General features: G+C 39.8%; 1 protein-coding gene across 3 annotated transcripts in view; it reads left to right on the top strand.

Moving 5' to 3' along the window:
* Washc4 (WASH complex subunit 4) overlaps positions 1-21,035 on the top strand; it is a 56,498-nt gene that overhangs the window by 21,621 nt on the left and 13,842 nt on the right. For all 3 annotated transcript variants that reach the window (XM_036169738.1, XM_036169739.1, XM_036169741.1), the window contains 12 exons: positions 228-354; positions 7,126-7,251; positions 9,287-9,394; positions 10,140-10,286; positions 10,409-10,488; positions 11,816-11,921; positions 12,470-12,586; positions 14,009-14,177; positions 14,617-14,771; positions 17,260-17,334; positions 18,079-18,183; positions 19,860-19,994. In XM_036169738.1, the coding sequence (XP_036025631.1) occupies positions 228-354; positions 7,126-7,251; positions 9,287-9,394; positions 10,140-10,286; positions 10,409-10,488; positions 11,816-11,921; positions 12,470-12,586; positions 14,009-14,177; positions 14,617-14,771; positions 17,260-17,334; positions 18,079-18,183; positions 19,860-19,994 (1,450 nt within the window). The remainder of the gene's footprint in view (positions 1-227; positions 355-7,125; positions 7,252-9,286; positions 9,395-10,139; positions 10,287-10,408; positions 10,489-11,815; positions 11,922-12,469; positions 12,587-14,008; positions 14,178-14,616; positions 14,772-17,259; positions 17,335-18,078; positions 18,184-19,859; positions 19,995-21,035) is intronic.

Consider the following 21,035-nt stretch of genomic DNA (forward strand, 5'->3'; position numbering starts at 1 on the left):
TTTTGATCTGTTGTAGTCTCAGTGCTGGAAGGAGCGCCTGGCTTGAATGGGCAGGCACTCAGTAAATGTCTGTAGGTTTAGAAACTTACATATGCTTATAGGATTTCTTTTGAAGCCCAGGAACATACCATTCCTGCTGGAAGGAATGCTTTTACCTTTGTCAGGATGAAGAAATGGAAATTATTCTTGTTTGTGTTCTGAGTAACATCAATGTTTTCCTTCGCTAGAGATGTGCAGTCTTACTACGTCTTTGTGAGCTCATGGATGATGAAAATGGAGTCTATGTTATCTAAAGAGCAAAGGATGGATAAATTTGCTGAAGACCTCACCAGTAGATGTAATGTTTTTATACAGGTAGTTGCATTTTCTTACTTAGAATATTTTGGGTACAATTTCTTTGTGAATTTAATTTACAGAGGTTACACTTGGACACAGCTGTGAAAGGGAGGGATATGTTCTTATATTTCAATTAAATTGAGGGGCTGGAGAGATGGCTCAGTAGGTTAAGAGCACTGGCTGCTCTTGTAGAGGACCCAGATTCCCAGTCCCCCACATGGAGACTTACAACCACCTATATCTCCAGTGGTAGGGGATCTAATTCCTCTGCCCCTTAGGCAGCTGCATTTATGTTTGTTTAATCCACGCATACACACAGAGAGAGAAATAAAAATTTAAAAAAAAAAAAAAAAACATTTTAAGAACCACAAAAATTGATTTGCTTGAATTTGATCTTGACTACTTAGATATTTTTCATATATCCATTCAAAGCTTTCTATTTCCTTTTAAGAAGGACTTTTTAACTGTATCCTATAAGTTTTGTACTTTATCATTTTGGTTCAAAATATCTCAACATTTTTATTGTAACTAATTTTTGAATTTTAAGTTTTTTAAATTTGTGTATTACCAATGTGTGTGCATGTGGAAGTAGAGTGCTTCCTGTGAGAGTCGTTCTTCCCTTCGATCATGTGGGTCCTGAAGCTCAGACTCCAGCCATCAGGCCTGGTGGCAACTGCCCTTTAACTGCTCAGCCATTTTGACAGCACTCCTTTAAGCTGGGCAGTGGTGGTGCACTCAGGAGGCAGAGGCAGGCGGATCTCTTGTGAGTTTAACTAGCCTGGTCTACAGAGCAAGTTCCAGGACAGCCAGGGCTACATAGAGAAACCCTGTCTTGAAAAACAGCAACAATAAAAGATACTTCTTTCTTTCCAGATACATGAGGATTTTTTTTTTATCTTTAAATATTATTATTATTTTAATTAATTTAATTTCTTTTGGTTTTTCGAGACAGGGTTTCTCTGTGTAGTTTTGGTGCCTGTCCTGGATCTCGCTCTGTAGACCAGGCTGGCCTCGATCTCATAGTGATCTGCCTGGCTCTGCCTCACAAGTGCTGGGATTAACCGCATGCTCCACCACCGCCCAGCTATCTTTAATATTTTTAATTGCCTGTATTATTCTTGTGTGTGTGCGCATGTGTGCACATACACTAAAGGTGCCTCAGTACCAAGTAGAAATGAGGATAACTTGTGGAAGTTGGTTCTCCTCTACCACGTGGGTCCCAGGGATTGAACTCAGGTTGTCAGGCTTGGCAGCAAGAACCCTTCCCTGCTGAGCCATCTCGCCAGGCCTGCCTTCTTCATCTTTCTATTGTGGACTATAGCAGTTAAGGTGATTTCACTGTTGATAAATATCCCATATGCAGTGTAGAGTGGACTGTGTGCATTTGTCAGTTGGGACAGGACAAGGTTTTATTAATGGTTTGGTCTGTATTCCCTAGTTACTGAGAGTTTGGTGAGAATGTCCCACTATTTTGTGGGTTTGTCTACAAATAATATCTATAGTTCTACCAGGTTTTGTTTTCTCTTTTGTTAAGTGTATACTGTTTAGAATTGTCCCAGTGATGGGACTTTTTTTGTTTTTCATTAAGAATGTCTACTTGGGAACTGGGAATGTATTTCAGAGCTGGAGTGTGTGCTGAGCATATGGAAAACTTGGGGTTTACTTCTTGGAGCACCTTCCATACTAGGAAGCGGCTGTCCATGTTGATCTCTAGTTGATCTCTTTTGTGATGATATTAACACAGTTGCACAGTGTTTCTTTAGCTAATGTCTACATAGTGTGCCTTTACTGATCCTTATATGCAGCCTTTCCAGCTTCTTCAATGGAGTGTGTTATCTCCTGTAAGCAGTGTATATTTTCCCTCCATCTAGTTTTGCTTGAGAGAGAGTGTGTGTGTGTGTGTATACGTGTGTGTATACGTGTGTCCATGTGTGGGTTTGCTTGCTTCTGTGGGCGTGTGGAGGACAGAACTTGATATTAGATGTGTTCCTCACTTACTCTTCACCTTATTCTTTGATACAGTCTTTCACTGAACCTGGAGCTCACTGTTGGCAGCTGGACCAGCTGACTAGCAAGACCGCTGGGAGATGCCTGACTTTGGGCTAGATTGATAGACAAGTGCCACCTTGCCTGGCTTTTCTCATGGTGCTGGGATCTGAACTTGGGTCGTTGTGCTTGTCTAGTGAGCACTTTGCTCTGAGAGCCGTTTCCTTAGCCCCCACCTTTGTCTTTTCATTGAGCCATGAACCAGTGTCTGCCCTTGTTCCCTGTGTTTCCTGTTTTTAACAGAGGCCTCTGAGGCAGAGGCTCTGGAGAAGGAGCTCCAGGTATCAGGCTCACTGCTTTCTGTCTCTCTTCCCAGCTCTTGACCACTCGCTCCCTAGGGTCTTGCTAGCTAGCTCTTTGACGCCTTCCACAGAGTTTTGATGCATGTCACCTGGCTTTCTTAATGGTTCTTAATAGGAAAGTCATTCTAATATGTCATCATTCTGTCATTAACAGTAAAGATGAATGGGTTGACAGTGGCACTGGGAATATCACACTTCAAGGCTCCCACTGAAGGGGAGGGTTTCTCTTTCCTGCCTTAGATGCTTGTTGTTTCTTGTTCTTCTTTTAACTTTCCCCAGTGTGCACTAAAGTGATAGTCCTCTAGCTGACAAAGTAAGACATATGTATGCCCTAGCCTCAGTCTCATGCCACTTTCTCAGGACACTGTCCTCCATACATTTATTCCTTCTCTAAGCTGAGCACATCTCTTCAGCATGAAGCTGTGTGGTTTAGGAAAGCTTACTTTTGTCTCTGTGTGTGGAGCACCACTCTGGTAGTCAGCCATACTTATTCCTGGGATAGTGCTTTCTCACCTGTGGATAGGCAGAAGGCTGGCAGGCACTTAGCCAAATAAAATAAAAGACAGAAAGAGAGAATCCAAATCAATAAATTACACATGAGGCAGGATGGAGATTAGAAGAGACACTGAGGAAATTCAGAGAATCATAAGACATACTTTAAAAATCTGTATTTCACCAAATGGGAAAACCTAAAAGAAATGAGTGAATTTTGTGTTTGTTTTCTACAACCTACCAAAGTTCAGTCAAGATGAAATAAGGCATCTAAAAAGACTTTATAACCTCTAATGAAGTAGAAGCAGTCATTAAAAGTCTCCCAACCAAAAAAATCCCAAGACCAGACGGATTCAGCACAGAGTTCTACCAATCCTTCAAAGAAGTATCAACACCAGTACTCCTCAACTTATTCATAAAGTAAATCCCAGGAACTATGACTCTGATACATACAGAGGCCCAACAAGAAAAGAAAGTTGTATGCTAATATCCCTTATGAACATAGTTTCAAAAATTCTCAATAAAAAACTGAATCCAACAATACATCAAAAAGATTATCCATAATGATCAAGTAGGCCTCATCCTAGGGCTGCATAGATGGTTCAGTATGCATAAATCAATAAATGTAATCCACCATTGAACAGACTGAAAGACAAAAACCATATGATCATCTCATTAGATGTAGAAAAGGCCTTGACACTATTCAACACCTCTTCATGATAAGTCTGGAGAGACTAGGGCTAAAGGGTCATACCTCAACACAATAAAGGCAATGTGCAGCAAGCCCACAGCCAACACCAACCTAAATGGAGAGAAACTCAAAGCATTTACACTAAAACCAGGAATAAGGTAAGGATTTCTCTCCACATCTTTCAGTAGACTACTTGAAGTCTGAGCTAGAGCAGTAAAACAGCTGAAGGAGGCCAAGGGAATATAGATAACACAGGAGGAGTCAAAGTTAAGACCCTACAAACTCTACCTACAGCTGATAAACACTTTCAGCAAAGTAGCAGGATACGAAGTTGACCCACAGAAATCAGTACTCTTCCTATTTACAAATGATAAATATACTGAAAAATAAGAAAAACAGTACCTTTTACAGTAGCCTCAAAAAATATGTGTCTTGGGATAACTTTAACCAAACAAGTGAAAGATTTGTATAATAAAAACTTTAAGATACTGAGGAAAAGAAATTAAAGACCTGAGAAGATGGAAAGGCTACCCATGCTTACAGATCAGTAGGATTAACATTGTGAAAATGGCCGTTTCCTTAGATTCAGTGCAGTTCCCATCAAAATTCCAATGCAGTTCTTCACAGAATTTGAAAAGCAATCTTCACCTTCATATGGAAACACAAACAACTCGGGACAGTTAAAACAGTCCTGAGTAATAAAAACTGCCAGAGGTATCGCCATCCCAGATTTCAAGTCATATTACAGAGCTGTGATAATAAAAGTGGCATGGTATTGTCATAAAAACAGATTCATTGATCAGTGGAAACAAATTAAGACCCAGACATAATCACACTTGTGGCATCTCATTTTTGAACAAGAAGCCAGAAATTCATACTGGAAAGAACAGAGTATCTTCAGCAAATGGTGCTGGTCACAGGCTAGCTGTATGTAGAAGGAGGAGAATGGATTCATAGCAGTCATACTGCACAAAACTCAGCTACAGATGCATCAAGGACCTCAACATAAGACCAGCTATGCTTTGATATTTTATCTTACCCCATTCAGAATGTCCAAGATAATAAAACAAATGATAGCAAGGATGCTATCCTTTGTACTGCAAGGATGCTAGGTGGGAGTGCGAACTTGTACAGCCACTATGAAAATCACTGGTTCCTCAGAAAGCTGGGAATTAGTCTACCTCTAGATCCAGCTTATCCCACTGTTGGGAATAAGGACTTACTGCAGAGATGCTTGCTCTTTTATGTTCATTGCTGCATTATTCTTAATAGCCATAGATTGGAAATACCCTAGATGACCCTCAACAAAAATGGAAATGAAAATGTGCACATTTATACAATGGAATATTACTCAGCTGTTAAGAAAAATGAAATTTGTAGATAAATGATTGGTGCTAGGAAAAAAATTATCTGAGTTAACCCAGACTCCCAAAAGACAAATTGTGTATATTTTCTCTTATATTTGGATAGCTTTTAAACGTCCAGTATGTGTTCTACAATCTGAATAATCACAGAGGTCAGGTACAGGGGGTGGGGTAGTGGTGGGGGGTGGGAGAGGACCTCCCAAGGAAGAGGAAGTAGAATGTAGTGTTGTGGATTGGTAAAGAGGAAACTAGACTAGGAGAATTAACTTAGAGACTGGTGCCACGCATAAGACCTGTACAGTCCCCCTCAGAGGGAGCCCCTGCACTGAGATGGGAAAGTGGACACAGGATCCCACCCTAGCCAAGAAGCTGTTTGCTCTTGATACCTGCTGGCAAAAGGAAAGTCAGTTTGTCACCCACACTCCAGAGCAGGCCCCAGGCCAGTAGTTGGCCAACACAAAACAGACTCTGTGGTTGTGGTTGTTTGTTTTGTTTTTGCTGTGTGTGTGTGTCTAGGATATTTAGCTGCTTTTTTTTTTTTTTTTTTATTTGAAGGAGAGAGAACATAAAGTTGAGTGGAGAGGATCTGGGGAGAACTAGGGGAGTGTAGTGATATTTGTGGGAAAACATGATCAAAATATGGTATGAAATTTTGTTTTAATTTAAAAAGAAACTGAAGAAAAAAATTAATATGGGCTTTTAAAAACTTTGGAGGTTTAAATTAAAAATATATGATGGGCTGGAAAAAACGGCTCAGCAGTTAAAAGAGCTTGTTACTTTTCCAGAGGACCTGAGATATGAGATTCCACCAACCACATTGGCCACTCACAACCACCTGTGACTCCAGTTTTGGCAGGTCCACTGACCTCATCTGGCCTCGGTGGACACCTACACATAAATTTAAATATATATTTACTCATGTTTCTCTGAAACATTTAAAAAACACTTTAAAGCCTCAGGAGACTTACGTGCTCCATCATGAACAGAATGGAGGAGAGAATGTGATCTTGTTCTTGGGCTGGATGGAGAGAAGGCTGATTAGCAGACAGGTACAGACTGGGGATTGGTGTAGGCCAGTAGTTTCAACCTTCCCAGTGCTGCAGCCCTTTAACACTCATGTTCCTCATGTTGTGAGAACACCAGACATAACATTTTCATTGCTACTTCATAACTGCAATTTTACTGCTGTTACATATTGTAATGTAAATGTCTGATGTGCCACCGCTGTGTGACCCACAGGTTGAGAACCAGTGGTCCACGCAGAGAGGAAGGTGGGTGGTGGCTTGGTGCTCAGAAATTCCTTTGTGTGTCTGCATGAAGGAAGCAAGTCCCCTGAGTTTTCAGTTTCTGGCTCCTTAGTCCTTGGCTCCCTACTGAGTGTCAGCAGATGGATCTATTCTCTCCCCAGAAGTTAAGATGAGGGTGAGTTGTTAGCTATGTCCCTGACATGTGGACACCATTCTACTATTTAAGTGAAGACTTAAAAGCTGGTATTCACTGCATCAACAGAATTCAGGGGACTATTAAGGACTGCTTTGAAACTCAGTGTGGTATTTTATCTAAAGAGTATTTCTAACTCTTTAAGAAATTGACTTTAAAAGGGACTTTGAGTGGCTGGAGAGATGACTTAGAGGTTAAGAGCACTAGCTGCTCTCCCAGAGGACTCAGGTTTAATTCCAGCAGCTGCCTAGAACACTACTTCCAAGAACTCCAGCACCCACTCTAGCCTCTGCAGCCACTGTGTACATGCATTGCACAGACATACACAATCCCATATACATAAAATAATCAGAGAGACTTAAGAAATACTGGTTATTGGTACGCATACATACGTAAAGAACAAAGTCTGGATGAAATCTGTGTGCTTGCACTCAGTGTTTCTTTTCTTTTGTAGGGCTTCTTATATGCTTATAGTATTAGCACCATTATTAAAACCACAATGAATCTCTACATGTCCATGCAGAAGCCTATGACCAAAACCTCAGTGAAGGCTTTATGCAGGCTCATTGAACTTCTCAAGGTAAGTCCAATGTTTATTTTGCCACCATGACTGGGACAGTAGAATGCTCTAGGGAGGTTTTACTTCCTGATTACGTCAGAACACAAACAGGAGAAAGTGAACTTAAAATTGAAAGAAATCTCTGAGAAACGACCATATGAGTGACTAATCAGGCCCTTCTTTATACAGGGTGTGTGTTGATAGCCTCAGAACTCAGCTAGCTTACCTTAAATGTGCTCAGATTGGTACTCCCTAGCTCGCAGCCTAGTTTGTCATGAAGCCCTGGGTGTCCATGTGACTTCCTGAGTGCGCTCCCGGAAGTGAAAACTGGGTATGGACCTGTGTTTACATCAGTGTGGTGCTGAAAAGAGTTGAGGACTGTCTGTTTAAAAACTTGTTTGGCAAGAATAAATAAATTAAATAAATAAATAAAATTTGTTTGGCAGCTAATCTCAACAGATAGAAGGGAGAGTTAGCTTCAGGGTTATTAATAAGTCTTATTCATGGAAGTGTTAAAAGGCAAGTTGCATGAGTTGAAAAGTATTTGTGCTAAAATACCCATTATTTAAAAGTGTTCCTATGAAATGAGGTCAGTTTACATGGCACTATTAATTGTAGTCTAGAGCAAGCACTGTGATCTTGTTAGTAAGCAGGTACTAACAGATGTGATTAGATGACTTCAGAGTTGGTGCACTTAATGGAGTGTAAGATGTTTCTTAACATAAATCCTTGTAGGCAGAAGAGCCCAGATAAGAAATTAAGATTCAGTTTTCTTGGTAAGTTTCTAGTAATCAAAAAAAAGGGGGAGGGGGGAGATTTACTTAGGATTCTTTTTTTCTTTCTTTTTAAAAGCTGTGTTACCAAATATCTTTGTTTTTCTCCGAGACAGGGGTCTCACTATATATCAGTGTCTTAGGGTCACTGTTGCTGTGATGAAACACTATGGCCAAAAGCAACTGGAGAGGAGAGGGTTTGTTTCACTCACAGTTCCATGTTACAGTTCATCAAAAGTGATGAGGGCAGGAACCTGGAGGCAGGAGCTGATGCATGGTTTACTTACTCATCCTGATTTCTTATGGAACCCAGGACCACCAGCCCAGGATGACACCACCCACAATGGCTGGGTCCTCCCCACCAGTCACTAATTAAGAAAATGCCTACAGCTGGATCTTAGGGAGCCCTTTTCTCAGTTGAGGTTCCCTCCTTTCAGATGACTCTTGGCTTGAATTAAGGTGACATAAAATTAGCCAGCACATTCAGGTTACCTTTCAACTCATGGCAATTCTCCTGCCTCACCCTTCTGAAGGCAGAGATTTTAGGCCTGTCCCACCATACCTGGCATTAAGTCAGTTAGTGGGCACAAGTTGTTTTGACAATTTTTATTTTAACTTACTGTGTTTCTGTTTGGGAAAAAAAGAAAAACAACCCATACTTGCTTTTATTTTGGTTTTCTAATAATTATGTAAAAAAAAAAAAATCTTTGATTCATGTGGAATCTCAAGTGTTTATAGAAAAGGATCCTCATTTCATCTAGTAGATATCTCTCCCAAGCATGCATTATCTTTTTATTTTCTTTATGATTTTTGACAAATGCAGGTGCTTAATTTTATTGCAGTTGAATTTTCCAACATTATTCCCGTGGGGCGGGGCGGGGGGGGGGTATGTAGACGCACCTGTGGGTGGAGGCCTGCAGTCAACATCAGATGTTGGTTCTTTAAAGCTGTGTACTTTTTTTGGAGACAGGGTACTGGGGCTTACAGAGGAAGGAGGCTAGCAAGCTCTAGGGATCCTCCTGTCTGCTTTCTAAGCACTGGGGTTACAAGCTTGTCCCCATGCTTGGGCGGTTTTTACCTAGATGTGAGAAATCAGACTTTGAGGTGAACAAGCCCTTAAGACTGAACCACCTCTGTGCCCCAGGGGTGGGTGTTTGTGTTGTTGACGCTGCTGTGTGATATCTGCCCCACCCACCCCAGTCGCACTCACACATTCCTTCCTTTGCCTGGGGGCACAAAGGTGTTCTCTAATGATTTTGCAAAGTTCCTTTTGTCTCTTTCAGGCAATAGAGCACATGTTCTACAGGAGAAGCATGGTTGTGGCTGATTCAGTGTCACATATAACCCAGCACCTTCAGCATCAAGCTCTGAACTCTATTTCTGTGGCCAAGGTATGCAGATCACTATGTACTGTATACTCAGCGTAATTAAGCTATCTGTTTTTGTGTTTTGTCTGCATTTCCTGCATTCGCCTCTTTGTTCTGTGCCTGCAGGTGTGTTATTTCTATAGTGTTTTACCCATTGCATTTTGTTATCTTTATAGTTACCACAATTGTACCAGAGAATAGTTGTAGTCTCTGAGAAATGACCATGAGTGACTAATACAGGCATTTCTTTATACAGGGTGTGTGTTGATAGCCTCAGAACTCAGCTAGCTCACCTTAAATGTGCTCAGATTGGTACTCCCTGATGTAATCGATGCATTAGCTGACACTCAGAGAAAACCATCTAGCTCAGAGCCTAGTTTGTCATGAAGGTGTCCATGTAACTTCCTGAGTGCGCTCCTGAAAGTGAAAACTGGCTGTGGGCCTGCATTTACATCAGTGTGATGCAGGAAGAGTTGAGGACTGTCTGTTTAAAAACTTCATTGGCAGCTAATCTTGTGATCAGGAAGGGAAAGGTTTTGATCCCTCGTCTTTGGAAATTCTTTCTTGTTAGAGTGATGTGAATGTGTATAAGCCCACTGGGTTTGCTGTCCTGACAGTGCGGAGAGAGACAGTTACAGAACTAAGTTCAGAACATGGTTTCTTGTGCTCTCCTGAGCTGTGCCGGAGAGAACAGAATAGAGAATTTCTTTTCTTTTGGGACTTAACAGTGTTAGAATTGAAACTCATAATTTTTTGTTTGATCTTTAAGAAAAGAGTAATTTCAGACAAAAAATATAGTGAGCAGCGTCTTGATGTGCTGTCTGCGCTTGTCTTGGCTGAAAACGCCCTGAATGGACCAAGCACGAAGCAACGGCGACTTGTTGTTTCTTTGGCTTTAAGCGTTGGCACACAAATGGTAAGCTTATTGCTCTTGTTCATGCAGTAAACATGAGGTCCGCAGTTCACAGTTCACTTATTAGCCTAAGAAATTTGGCCTTATTGTGATCACACTTCCGTGTCTTCCCTTCTTGCTGATAGAAAACCTTTAAAGATGAAGAGCTCTTTCCTCTTCAAGTAGTCATGAAAAAGCTGGATCTCATCAGTGAACTTAGAGAGCGGTAAGTAGGACTGGGTGTGGGATGCCAGTCAGAAGCCATTCTCCCTCCTCATCCTCAACGCCCCCCACTGCCAGCCTTGTGAGATCACAGGGATGCCGCCACATTTGGCTCTTTCTCTCTTTGGCACAGCAAGAATAAGAATGAGATCCACAGCGAGTGTTAGTTCCTCCCCGTAACCTCTGTGGCTTCTCCATTGTCCTGACTTAGCTTTGCTTTCACAGGAAGCATGAATCCTCTGGAAGAATTCACACGAGACAAAACAGGGAACCTCAGAGTATTTGGCAGGTTCTAGTGTCCATTGGTATTACTTTATTGGTGCCACTACTGAACTTTCAAATTTGGTGCTTTCTAATAAAGCTTTATTCTTTTCGAGCCATTTGAAGACCATGACACACCATGTTGTGTAGTTTTATTTGGATATGAACGTTGATTTACTCTCTCCGAGGCTGATCATTGGGCTGGACTGACTTGGAGAAGGCTTGTTTTTGCAGGTGCTCATGACTGTTTTCATTAAGTGAGTGTAGATTTCCTGAAGGGACAGTGAGTGCTACACTTTTGACAGGGTTGAGCTGTTGTGTTACAGCACAATTTTCATTTAGTGTTCATAATTTTCTTTGCTGTTCTAAGAAGCTGATATTTTTGTAGTTAGTGGTATTTGATTTTCAGTCTTTGAGAGAAGTATGGCCCTTTACTGTGAGATACTTGGGGTAAATTTCTTTTCCTGTGAGGCTCTAAATAGTAATTTGGTAGCAAAGACAGTCTGTAGGCTCTATGTGACGGGTTTATTTGGTCATAGTGGCTTTAAAGGAAAAAAAAAGTACTCTGTAGTCCTCCTGGCTGGCCCAGGCTGCCTCCATTTCACAGAGGTCCTCCTCCCAAGAGCTGGGGCTTAATAGAGTTGAGTGCACAGTATTTGGAGAGCTGAAAAACAAAACAGTGAGGAATACCAAGGTCTTCCCTTTTAAAATTGTTTTTCGTTTTGGAGACAGGTAAGTTATACATGTAATGCAAGTATTATTTCAGGTAACACTGAAAATAAATTTATTTTAAACATCTATATAGTAGCCTGGCTTTTTCAACAGTCTTAAAACTAAAGCATGTACAGAATTTTGATAATGTAGGGTATTAAAATGTTTTATTGTCTTTGCTCAATTTGAAAAATACTTAGTCTTATGAGTTTGTGTAGTAATGTCGGGTGAAGTGATGCAGAGAATGTAAAGTGTGGAAGACAGACCTCTTCCCCTTAGAGTACATAAAGTCATTCTTTGTGTTGTTGAGGGATACTTGAATTTTGGTACCACTAATTACTTATTACCTTATATTGTAGAGTCCAAACACAGTGTGACTGTTGTTTTTTATACTGGCATCGAGCTGTCTTCCCAATTTATTTAGATGATGTATATGAAAATGCTGTTGATGCAGCTAGATTACATGTAAGTAAATAGTAATCTAAAAGAATAAACATCATTTCTAGTCACCTTTTACATTTCAAATAGGTCACCATCATAAAATTGACCTGTAATGATATTTTGAACAGTGTTATTATGTGCATATCCAATCAAGGTTTATATAGTCCATGATTAAATTATGTATCAGTACTAGTGAAGTTACTTTTACTGTGCTTAATTCCTCTCTATATACTTTAGCCATTCTGGGCTCACTTGATTTAGCGTGCCTCAGTAGTCTTGATGTTACTTGTTGGCAGGCTGTGTGTTACTCAGTTACTTAGGGAAGGGTCCTAGCCCGTAAGTGTTTGAGTGCACAGATAGTCAAAGACTGGTGAATGTCATCTTTTCTTCTTTGTGTGAGTGCTTACATTGTGTGTTTCAGGTTTTTAGGAAAATAAAGCAGTCATAGAGTAATATTTTTTTCCTTCAAGTCAGAGTTTTTGTCTTTGTGTGTAATTAGCCTTTACAGTCTTATTTAGAATTCTGGTTGTTGTTTTTTTTTAAACTCGGGTGTGTTTTAATTTTCTTGCTAGTACATGTTCAGTGCTTTACAAGACTGTGTACCTGCCATGATGTGTTCAAGGCATCTGGAGTCCTATGAGCTCCTTCTGGATTGCTATGACAAAGAAATCATGGAAATTTTAAATGAGGTAAGAGGTGTAAGATTGAAAGCTTACGAGCAATGCTTTGGAGATAGTGTGAAGCCTTCTTCACTGAATCAGAAGTTATTTAAACAAACCTGGGTGTTAATGAAGCACACTTGTAATTCCAGCACTGATTGAGGCAGGAGGATTATGAATTCCAGGCCGTGGCCCTTGTCTCAAGAAAGCCCAAACCAATTATTTATAAATTATAAATAATTTTTGTTTGGAAGATAAGATTAAAAATAAGCCGGGTGGTGGTGGCACACGCCTTTAATCCCAGCACTGGGGAGGCAGAGCCAGGCAGATCTCTGTGAGTTTGAGGCCAGCCTGGGCTAAAAGTGAGATCCAGGAAAGACGCAAAACTACACAGAACAAAAAAACCCTGTCTCGAAAAACCCAAAAAAAAAAAAAATTAAAAAATAAGCAAACCTCCCAATATCATATTCAGTGTGATGGAATTAGGAAAATTTTTTATGCTCTTACTTTTTTTGATTGTCCTCCTGGGTTATCAAACCTTGCAAGTGATCATAAATATTAATTAAAAATAAAATAAATAACTGGTGACATTTGGAACTCTGATAGACAAGAAAGATGATTGATTTAATTACATAATAGTGAATTTTGTGTGTGTGTGTGTGTTTTAATGTGTGTGTAGTTTGTATGTATTATTTCTCTGTGCACCTATGCTGTGGTGCAAGTGTCCCCACAGAGATCAACCTGAGGTGTTTGTCCTTGTTTTGAAATAGGACAGGCATTGCACAGACCAGGCTAACTGGCTCTAGAGTTGTGGGGAATTCTCTTGTTTACCATCTCATACTGAGATCTGGCTAGGATTACTGCATCTGACTTTAGGTTAGCATTGTTCTTGGGATTTGAACTCAGGTTCTCACACTTGATTATAAGTGCTTTTAATCTGCTGATTCATTTCCAAAGTCCTCATGATTTAAGAAATTTTTTAGATTTATTTTTTGTATACTTTTGTTGCCTAAAAGTATGTATGTGCACAATTTGTGTGCAGCTCCTGTAATTTTTAATGATAATTATAAGAAAATCTATTTTTCTTTATTGCATATTGCAAGATCCTTCACTGCTATTTTCCATAAATTTATTCTTTATATTACATATTCATGTTCCTTATAGTGAAGCCATTGGCTGTTTTTCATGAGAATTAAATTTAATTTTATGAATTAATTAAATTCATGAGAATGAAATCTTAGCTGCCCCCTGACTTAAAAAAAATTACTAGTTTAAAATAGAGTAACTTGCTTTTCAAACAAAAATACAACTTTGCCATCGAGGGTTTATCATCCTAAATCAAGACATTGGTTGGTCAGTGTCTCATCAGCAATCTATGAAGGTCAAGGCATGAACAAGTAGGACATTGAGTGGGAATGTCACCTTGAACAGTGCGCCATTCCTTTTGAGTAGCATTTGCTGGACAAGCTGTGCAAGGAAATCGAGAAAGACCTGCGGCTTTCTGTGCATACTCACCTGAAGCTGGACGACCGGAACCCCTTCCGAGTTGGCAGGAAAGACTTGGCTCTGTTTTTCTCTCTGAACCCGATTCGGTTCTTCAGTCGTTTCATTGACATTCGTGGTGAGTGCCTCCGTGTCCTTCTGACCTAAGTGGCAGGTGACCCTAAGGGTCTCTTATTTCCCAGCAGTGTTTCACTCTTACTGTGTAGCTCAGGGTACCCTAGGAACCTGGCTGTAGCCCAGGTAGACCTGAGACTCTCAGGTCTCCTGCTGTGGCCTCTGAGTAGTGAGGTTACAGGCATATCCCACCACACATAGTCCCTGCTGTTTTGTTGTTTGTTTTTTAAATTCTTTGAAGATAAGGTTTCACTCTGTAGCGGAGGCTAATTTTGCTCCTCCTGCCTCAGCCCTCTGAGTGTTGAGCCTAGCACCTTATTTTAAAGGAACAAATTTGACTGTAAAATTATGTGGTGTTCTTTTCCTTTCTAACTTCATTTCTCTTTTATTGTTCATGAATCAAACATGGCAATTTGTGGGTTTTGTTATATTTTGTTTTGTAGCTTATGTAACTCACTATCTAGACAAGACCTTCTACAATCTCACAACAGTAGCTCTTCATGATTGGGCCACGTACAGTGAAATGAGAAATTTGGCTACTCAGCGCTATGGGTTGGTTATGACAGAGGCACATCTTCCCAGCCAGACTCTGGAACAGGTATGTGTACAGTGTTTCTGATGTCGTCAGATGTATGGCAGTATTGATTCATAAAATCTGTTTTGTTCATTTTTTAACCCTAATCTATCTATCTATCTCTCTCTCTCTCTCTCTCTCTCTCTCTCTCTCTCTCTCTCTCACACACACACACACACACACACACACACACACACACACACATTTTCTTTTTTAGACTTACTTATTTTATGGGTATGAGTGTTTTGTCTGTATGTGTGTATCTGCACTATGTGAGTGCCTAGCAGCCACAGAGGTCAGAAGAGAGTGTCAGATTTCCTGGAACTGGAGTTCTTGTGGGATGGTACTGAGCCACCGTTTGGGTTCTGGGAACACAACCAGGTTCTCCATAAGAAAAGTGTTCTTAGCCACTGAGATAGCTCTGCATCCCTTAATGTAGTTCTTAAAGAAAAGTTTTGATAAATAAGCCTCATATTTGATAAGGATAAATATTAGATGCTACTTAATGAGCTTTACAAAAGAATTAATCATTGTCTCCAGGATATACTCAGTTCTGCCAAGCATGTGAAATAAATACAAACATAGATACACACACAGGCTTTCTAGGAATGTACTAAGATAGTGAGATGACTTCTTCAAAATTCTAAAAAGTGTAGACAAATCTGGATTTTAAATGGGTGTAGTATATTAAATTTAAGAAATTAGGAAAAACAGCTGTCTACATAGTTATATGCAAGTTGTAAAGGAGCATTTGTTTTGCTAATTCAATTAGCTGATTTATAATATATCATTATTTCATAAATGTAGCAATTCAGGCTGTCAGTTATTTTGTGTGCAGTTCTTTTTAAAATAGCCATGTTAATATTTATCTAAAAAACATTCTGTTCCAAAACTTGAGGATCATAGGTTTTCTCTTTTTTTTTTTTTTTTTTTTTTGGTTTTTCGAGACAGGGTTTCTTTGTGTAGCTTTGTGCCTTTCCTGGAACTCACTCTGTAGCCCAGGCTGGCCTCAAACTCACAGAGATCTGCCTGGCTCTGCCTCCAGAATGCTGGGATTAAAGGCGTGCGCCACCACTGCCCGGCATAGGTTTTCTTTAACCTGATGTATTTATGGATTATTTCCAGGATCATTTTGTGCATCCTTTCATTTATTTCGGCATCTAGTATATGTTGAGAGAGTGTTGGATAAGGAACCATGTTTAAGGGTTTAGTTGATATGCTTATAGCCTAGGGGGAGATAAAAAGTATTTGAAGAAACTTTTGGGGTAGAACATAATAAAAGTACAATATTTAAGTGTACAATGGTGATACTTTGAGCACTAGTTAGAAAAGCTATAGAATAATGTATAGTATACCACTGAGTATTAGGGAAGCATGTGGAGAAAAGAAAGGAGGACTCAGTAGTGTTAAAGGGTTTGGTGTCTGGAGAGAGAATTTGGCATCGAGAGCACTTGCTTTTCTTGCAGTGGACCTGGGTTGGTTCCCAGCACCTACATGCTTACAGTGGCATGGGATCCAGCACCCTCTTCTCACCTTTGCAGGCACCAGGCCACAAGTCATGCACAGACATAAATGTAGGCTAAACACCCATACACATTTGAAAAATACACATGCCTTTGATCCCAGCTCTTGGGAAGCAGAAGCAGGCAGATCCATTGAGTTTGAGGCTAGCCTGGTCTGCAGAGCAAGTTCGGGGACAGCCAAGGCTACACAGAAAAACCCTGTCTTGAAAAACAAAACAAACGAACGAACACACACACATATATACATATATGGATATGGTGCTCTGGAGGCTGAAGAGATGGTTCAGCAGTTGAGAGCATATACTGCTCTTGCAGAAGACCTGAGTTCAGTCTCTAGCACCCACACCAGAAGGCTCACAACTGCCTGTAAGTCCAGCTCCAGGTGACCTGATACCCTTGTATGCATACCCCACATACTTTCATATAATTAAGAAGATAAAACCAAACCTAAAAGGGATCTGGTATACTCAGAAGAAGCATAAACTTTAGGAATTAGATGTTAATTCCAGGGATTTGTCTATTCTAGATGTTTGACCTTAGAAAACTCTGTTAGCTTCGTTTTCTTTACTTCTGATGTTTAGAAGAATAATACCTAATGTTTTTGAGAATTACATATGAAGAATAGTTCTTGTGTAATTTCTGAAAAGTAGTATGCATTTTTAATAATGTTTTTATGTTGTTTAAGTAACTTTTGGAGTCTAGTCATTAGTTTACTTTGTAAAAAATGAAGAGAAGCTGAAGGGTAGTCAGCTCTTGGTCTTGTGAAGCAGGTTTGTTTCTATACACAGAAGAGGAATAAAAAATATAGAGCAGCCAGACTCTCAAGAGTGTATAAGTGACTCTTAGAACTTTGGTGGTATCTTTTATGTAGTGTATAAAAGTAGTGCGAATGTTGGGCAGCCGTGTGATCAGTAAGTGTTGTGTTGGTACATGTGTGACTAACCATGTTCCACTAACAGTCGTGGGTTTCTGTGTGGATTGTGTTGTAGGGACTTGATGTTCTGGAGATTATGAGAAACATTCACATATTTGTCTCTCGATACCTCTATAATCTCAATAACCAGGTGAGTGGAATTTTAAAAAGATTTTATTGATTGTTTTGTGTTTTTTTTTTCTTTATTATGTACACAGAAGAGGGTGCCAGATCTCATTACAGATGGTCATGAGCCACCATGTGGGTGCTGGAAATTGAACTCAGAACCTCTGGAAGAGCAGTTGGTGCTCTTAACCTCTGAGCCATCTCTCCAGCCCGTTTTTTGTTTTTAAGGCAAGATTTCATTCTGTACTCCTAACTGACCTAGAATTTAAATTTAGCCTAGGCTGGCTTTGGGCTAATGCCTCCAGAGTGTTGGGATTACAATGATACAAGACCTTGCTCAACTCAGATCAAGTTTAAAACAAGGATGGCTTTATAATGGAATGGCCGAAAGATTAGGAATTGACTTTTCAAAGGTGAAAGTTGATAAAATGTGAAAAACAGAGAATAATTGTGTAGAGATTGTTTTTCTCCTTGAGATAGGGTCTTAGAATGTAACTCTGGCTAGCCTAGAACTCGCTGAATAGACCAAGCTGGCCTTAGCCACACAGAGATTTGCATGCTGGGTGCTGGCATTAAAGGATGCATCACCACTGCTGCAGTAGTTGAGGTACCTGGTTATTCTTCGCTGCAGTGTGGTGGTGTCATCTTCTGGAGTGGCTTTTCAATGAAATTATCCTTAATGAAAAGATTTTAAACTTTTCCTTGGGTTACTGACCAGTCTTTGCAATGGGGTGTATTCTTATTGTTCATGAATTTGTTTGCATTGCAGATTTTTATTGAACGGACAAGCAATAATAAACATTTGAATACTATTAATATTCGACATATTGCTAATTCAATTCGAACACATGGGACAGGGATCATGAATACAACAGTAAGCATCTTTTTGTGGGTTTGGTGGGTAATAGACTCTTGTCAAATTTAGTAATTTGGAAGATTATTTTTTTATAGAGTATTTTGGTAAGCACACACTGCTTTTTATATCATACCTGAATTTCCTTTTTTTTTTTTTTTTTTTTCCTCGTGGTATAAATAAAAGTATCTGTTGCTACCATTGTGTTGAATGAGGTGGGTGCTATGATGGAAAAGGCTTTGTAAGGTCTCTTAGCCCTCTGGACCATATTGTTAGAAGTGGAAGTCAGCACACTGTATGTGTGTGTTGGTTCTCTTATGCTCTTTGAAAGTTACTTTGGAAATGAGTCACTGGGACCAGTTCATTTACTGTCATTAGTGATGTTTTTGAGGGGGAGGGATGCCTCATTATTTAATAGCCATATGCATAAGCAATTTGCTAAAAATAATTTTAATTTAATTTGAAATGGGCAGCTACTTGTAGAGCTCAATAAGCTTGTAAACTATTTTTCCTCTCATAAGGTGTGGTTAATTTTTCCAGGAGAGGAGAAAAATGTGAGTGCTTAAAGAGACCATTAAACTATTTGGAGTAAGGGAAGAAGTATGAGGAGAAGACTGGGAAGCCAAATGGGGGTCATTGTGGTGCACTCCGAGGAAGGTTGTAGTTTCTGAGGTGATGTGTATGATAAGGTTAGAGCTTCCTCCAGTGGTTAGCAGTGTGAATAGTCAGCATTTTAAATAGAAGGAATCCTCAGATCTGTGGAGAAAGCTTTCTTCCATCAGAGCAAATGCTTGTGTAACAAATGTTGGTAGTAGATTTTATGTTTATCAGGCATTGTGTGCTAGGCATGGAAGTGAAAAGGCAGGCATTCTCTGCCTTGGTGATAAAGAGTATTGGCATTCATGTAGGTTACCTGGGAGGGAGATGGGAATCAGAGTGGCAAGTTACCCACTAATATGGTGGGAAGGAGAGAAAAAGAAAAATAGAAAAGACCAAGATCTTTATGCCTTAAATGTTGGTGTCATGAATAAGCACCCACTTGTGTAACTAGGTAAGTGTGAACACTAAATTTACCGTTAGTAATCTATGATGAGAGTAATGGTATAGGGATCAGTGTAGGGCTTCCATTGCAGTACAGAACTGATTTTATGAACCACAAAATACTTGAATCTCAGCTCACATCTCACTTTATGATTTGATAGTACATGTTTAAGTTGTCTGCCACTCTGCTGGAATATAAGCTTGATGAGCACGAAGACCTCTAGCAGTTGGAGAAAGACTTCCAGAGCCATATAGATAGAGTGGCTGATACCTTCCCCAGCATCCCATCTCTTACATACATGTCCTTCCAGCCTTGCAGATTAGTAATAAGGCATCTTACTGATGGAGGAACGGGGGAACAGGTGATTGAGATTTAGATGGCTTAAATACTGGGGTTGAATTGTTTCCCATTGTAGGTCTTAGGATTATCATGAGAACATTTTCCTTTTTCCCCCTGCTTTTCTTTCCTCTTTTGGTAAAAGTGTATAAGAGAAATGTGTAGAAATTTCTATAAATTTGGGCAGTTACAAACTATTAAAGTATTTCAGCTCAGTATTAGTTGAACTTTATAAATAAATAGTACTTTTAGATCAATTACTCTGTAACATTTATTTGAAATTTTATATTAACTTCATTTTTTAATTTTAATTTTATAGGTTAATTTTACCTACCAGTTTTTGAAAAAGAAGTTCTATATATTTAGCCAGTTTATGTATGATGAACATATCAAATCCAGATTGATTAAAGATATTCGGTTTTTCAGGGAGATCAAGGACCAAAATGATCACAAGGTATGCTGCGCCTTCTTAGGTCCCTGGATTCGACTGCTGTGTAAATGACAGATGCTTATACTAGGGAGGCTTTGTTGCTTAGACCTCTGTGGGTGGTCTGTCCATGTCACCTGTGTCCGCCCTTCTCTCCTGCTTCCCTGTGGTTCCTTATGTTCTCTAGAATATTAGTGATCATTGTAGGCCAGCTTATTTTATTTTACAGTAATACACATACAAAACCATGCTCCTTTTGGAGCATTTAAACAATGTCAAGTACATCTGCATCCCCCCTTCTCTTCCCAGTTCTGTTTCTGGAGGCAGTTGTTGTTAGTGTAGTGAGTGCAGTGCCATTCCTGGCTCTCCACAGTAAACATCTGTAGCTCCCCTCATTTTGTAGAGAGTGCTTTTTAGGGCAGAAACAGAGCAGTCTTGTCATTGTTTGTATCATGCTCTTGATGTCTGCAGATAGTCCTGCTTCATTGTTTTTAAGAGATAATAATTAGGAAACTTATTTATCCCCAACTCATGCTATTTTGGTTATCTCACCCTCTGTTCTTAAAAACAGAGCTCTAGATAGCATATCTCAAATCTGTTTCTGAAGGAAAGTATCCTTGAAGAAAAATTTCTAGAATAATGAATGTAGAGGATGAATGCTCTACATTTCTAACACTACAGAGATACTGCACAGTTGATTCTCCACCACTAGTTTTTGGGAATGCTGGTTTTGGGGGCTGGGGATGTAACTTCTTGGAAATGGACTAGTCTGCCATGCCCCGTACCATGAGGAAAAGAAATACACCTGGAATAACCAAAAACAACAGAACCTGCGCTCATAAACAGAACTGTTTTCCCTTTGCCCTCTGTGTGAGTTTTCCCTTGTGAGGTTAAAAAGCTGTTGACCTGCAGGAAGCTGGTAGGACAGAGGCCATAACTGAAGGTAGAGAGCCTACATGCTTAGATGTGTGATGGAGCTGCTTTGCTGGTGTAGATCTGTTGGAGTTTCACAAGCGTTCCTCTAGCTGCTTGTATACTAGTTCCTCAGTGTAGTCCATCGTAGTGAGG

Source organism: Onychomys torridus, chromosome 20 (genome assembly GCF_903995425.1).
Source record: "Onychomys torridus chromosome 20, mOncTor1.1, whole genome shotgun sequence".
NCBI lineage: Eukaryota > Metazoa > Chordata > Mammalia > Rodentia > Cricetidae > Onychomys > Onychomys torridus.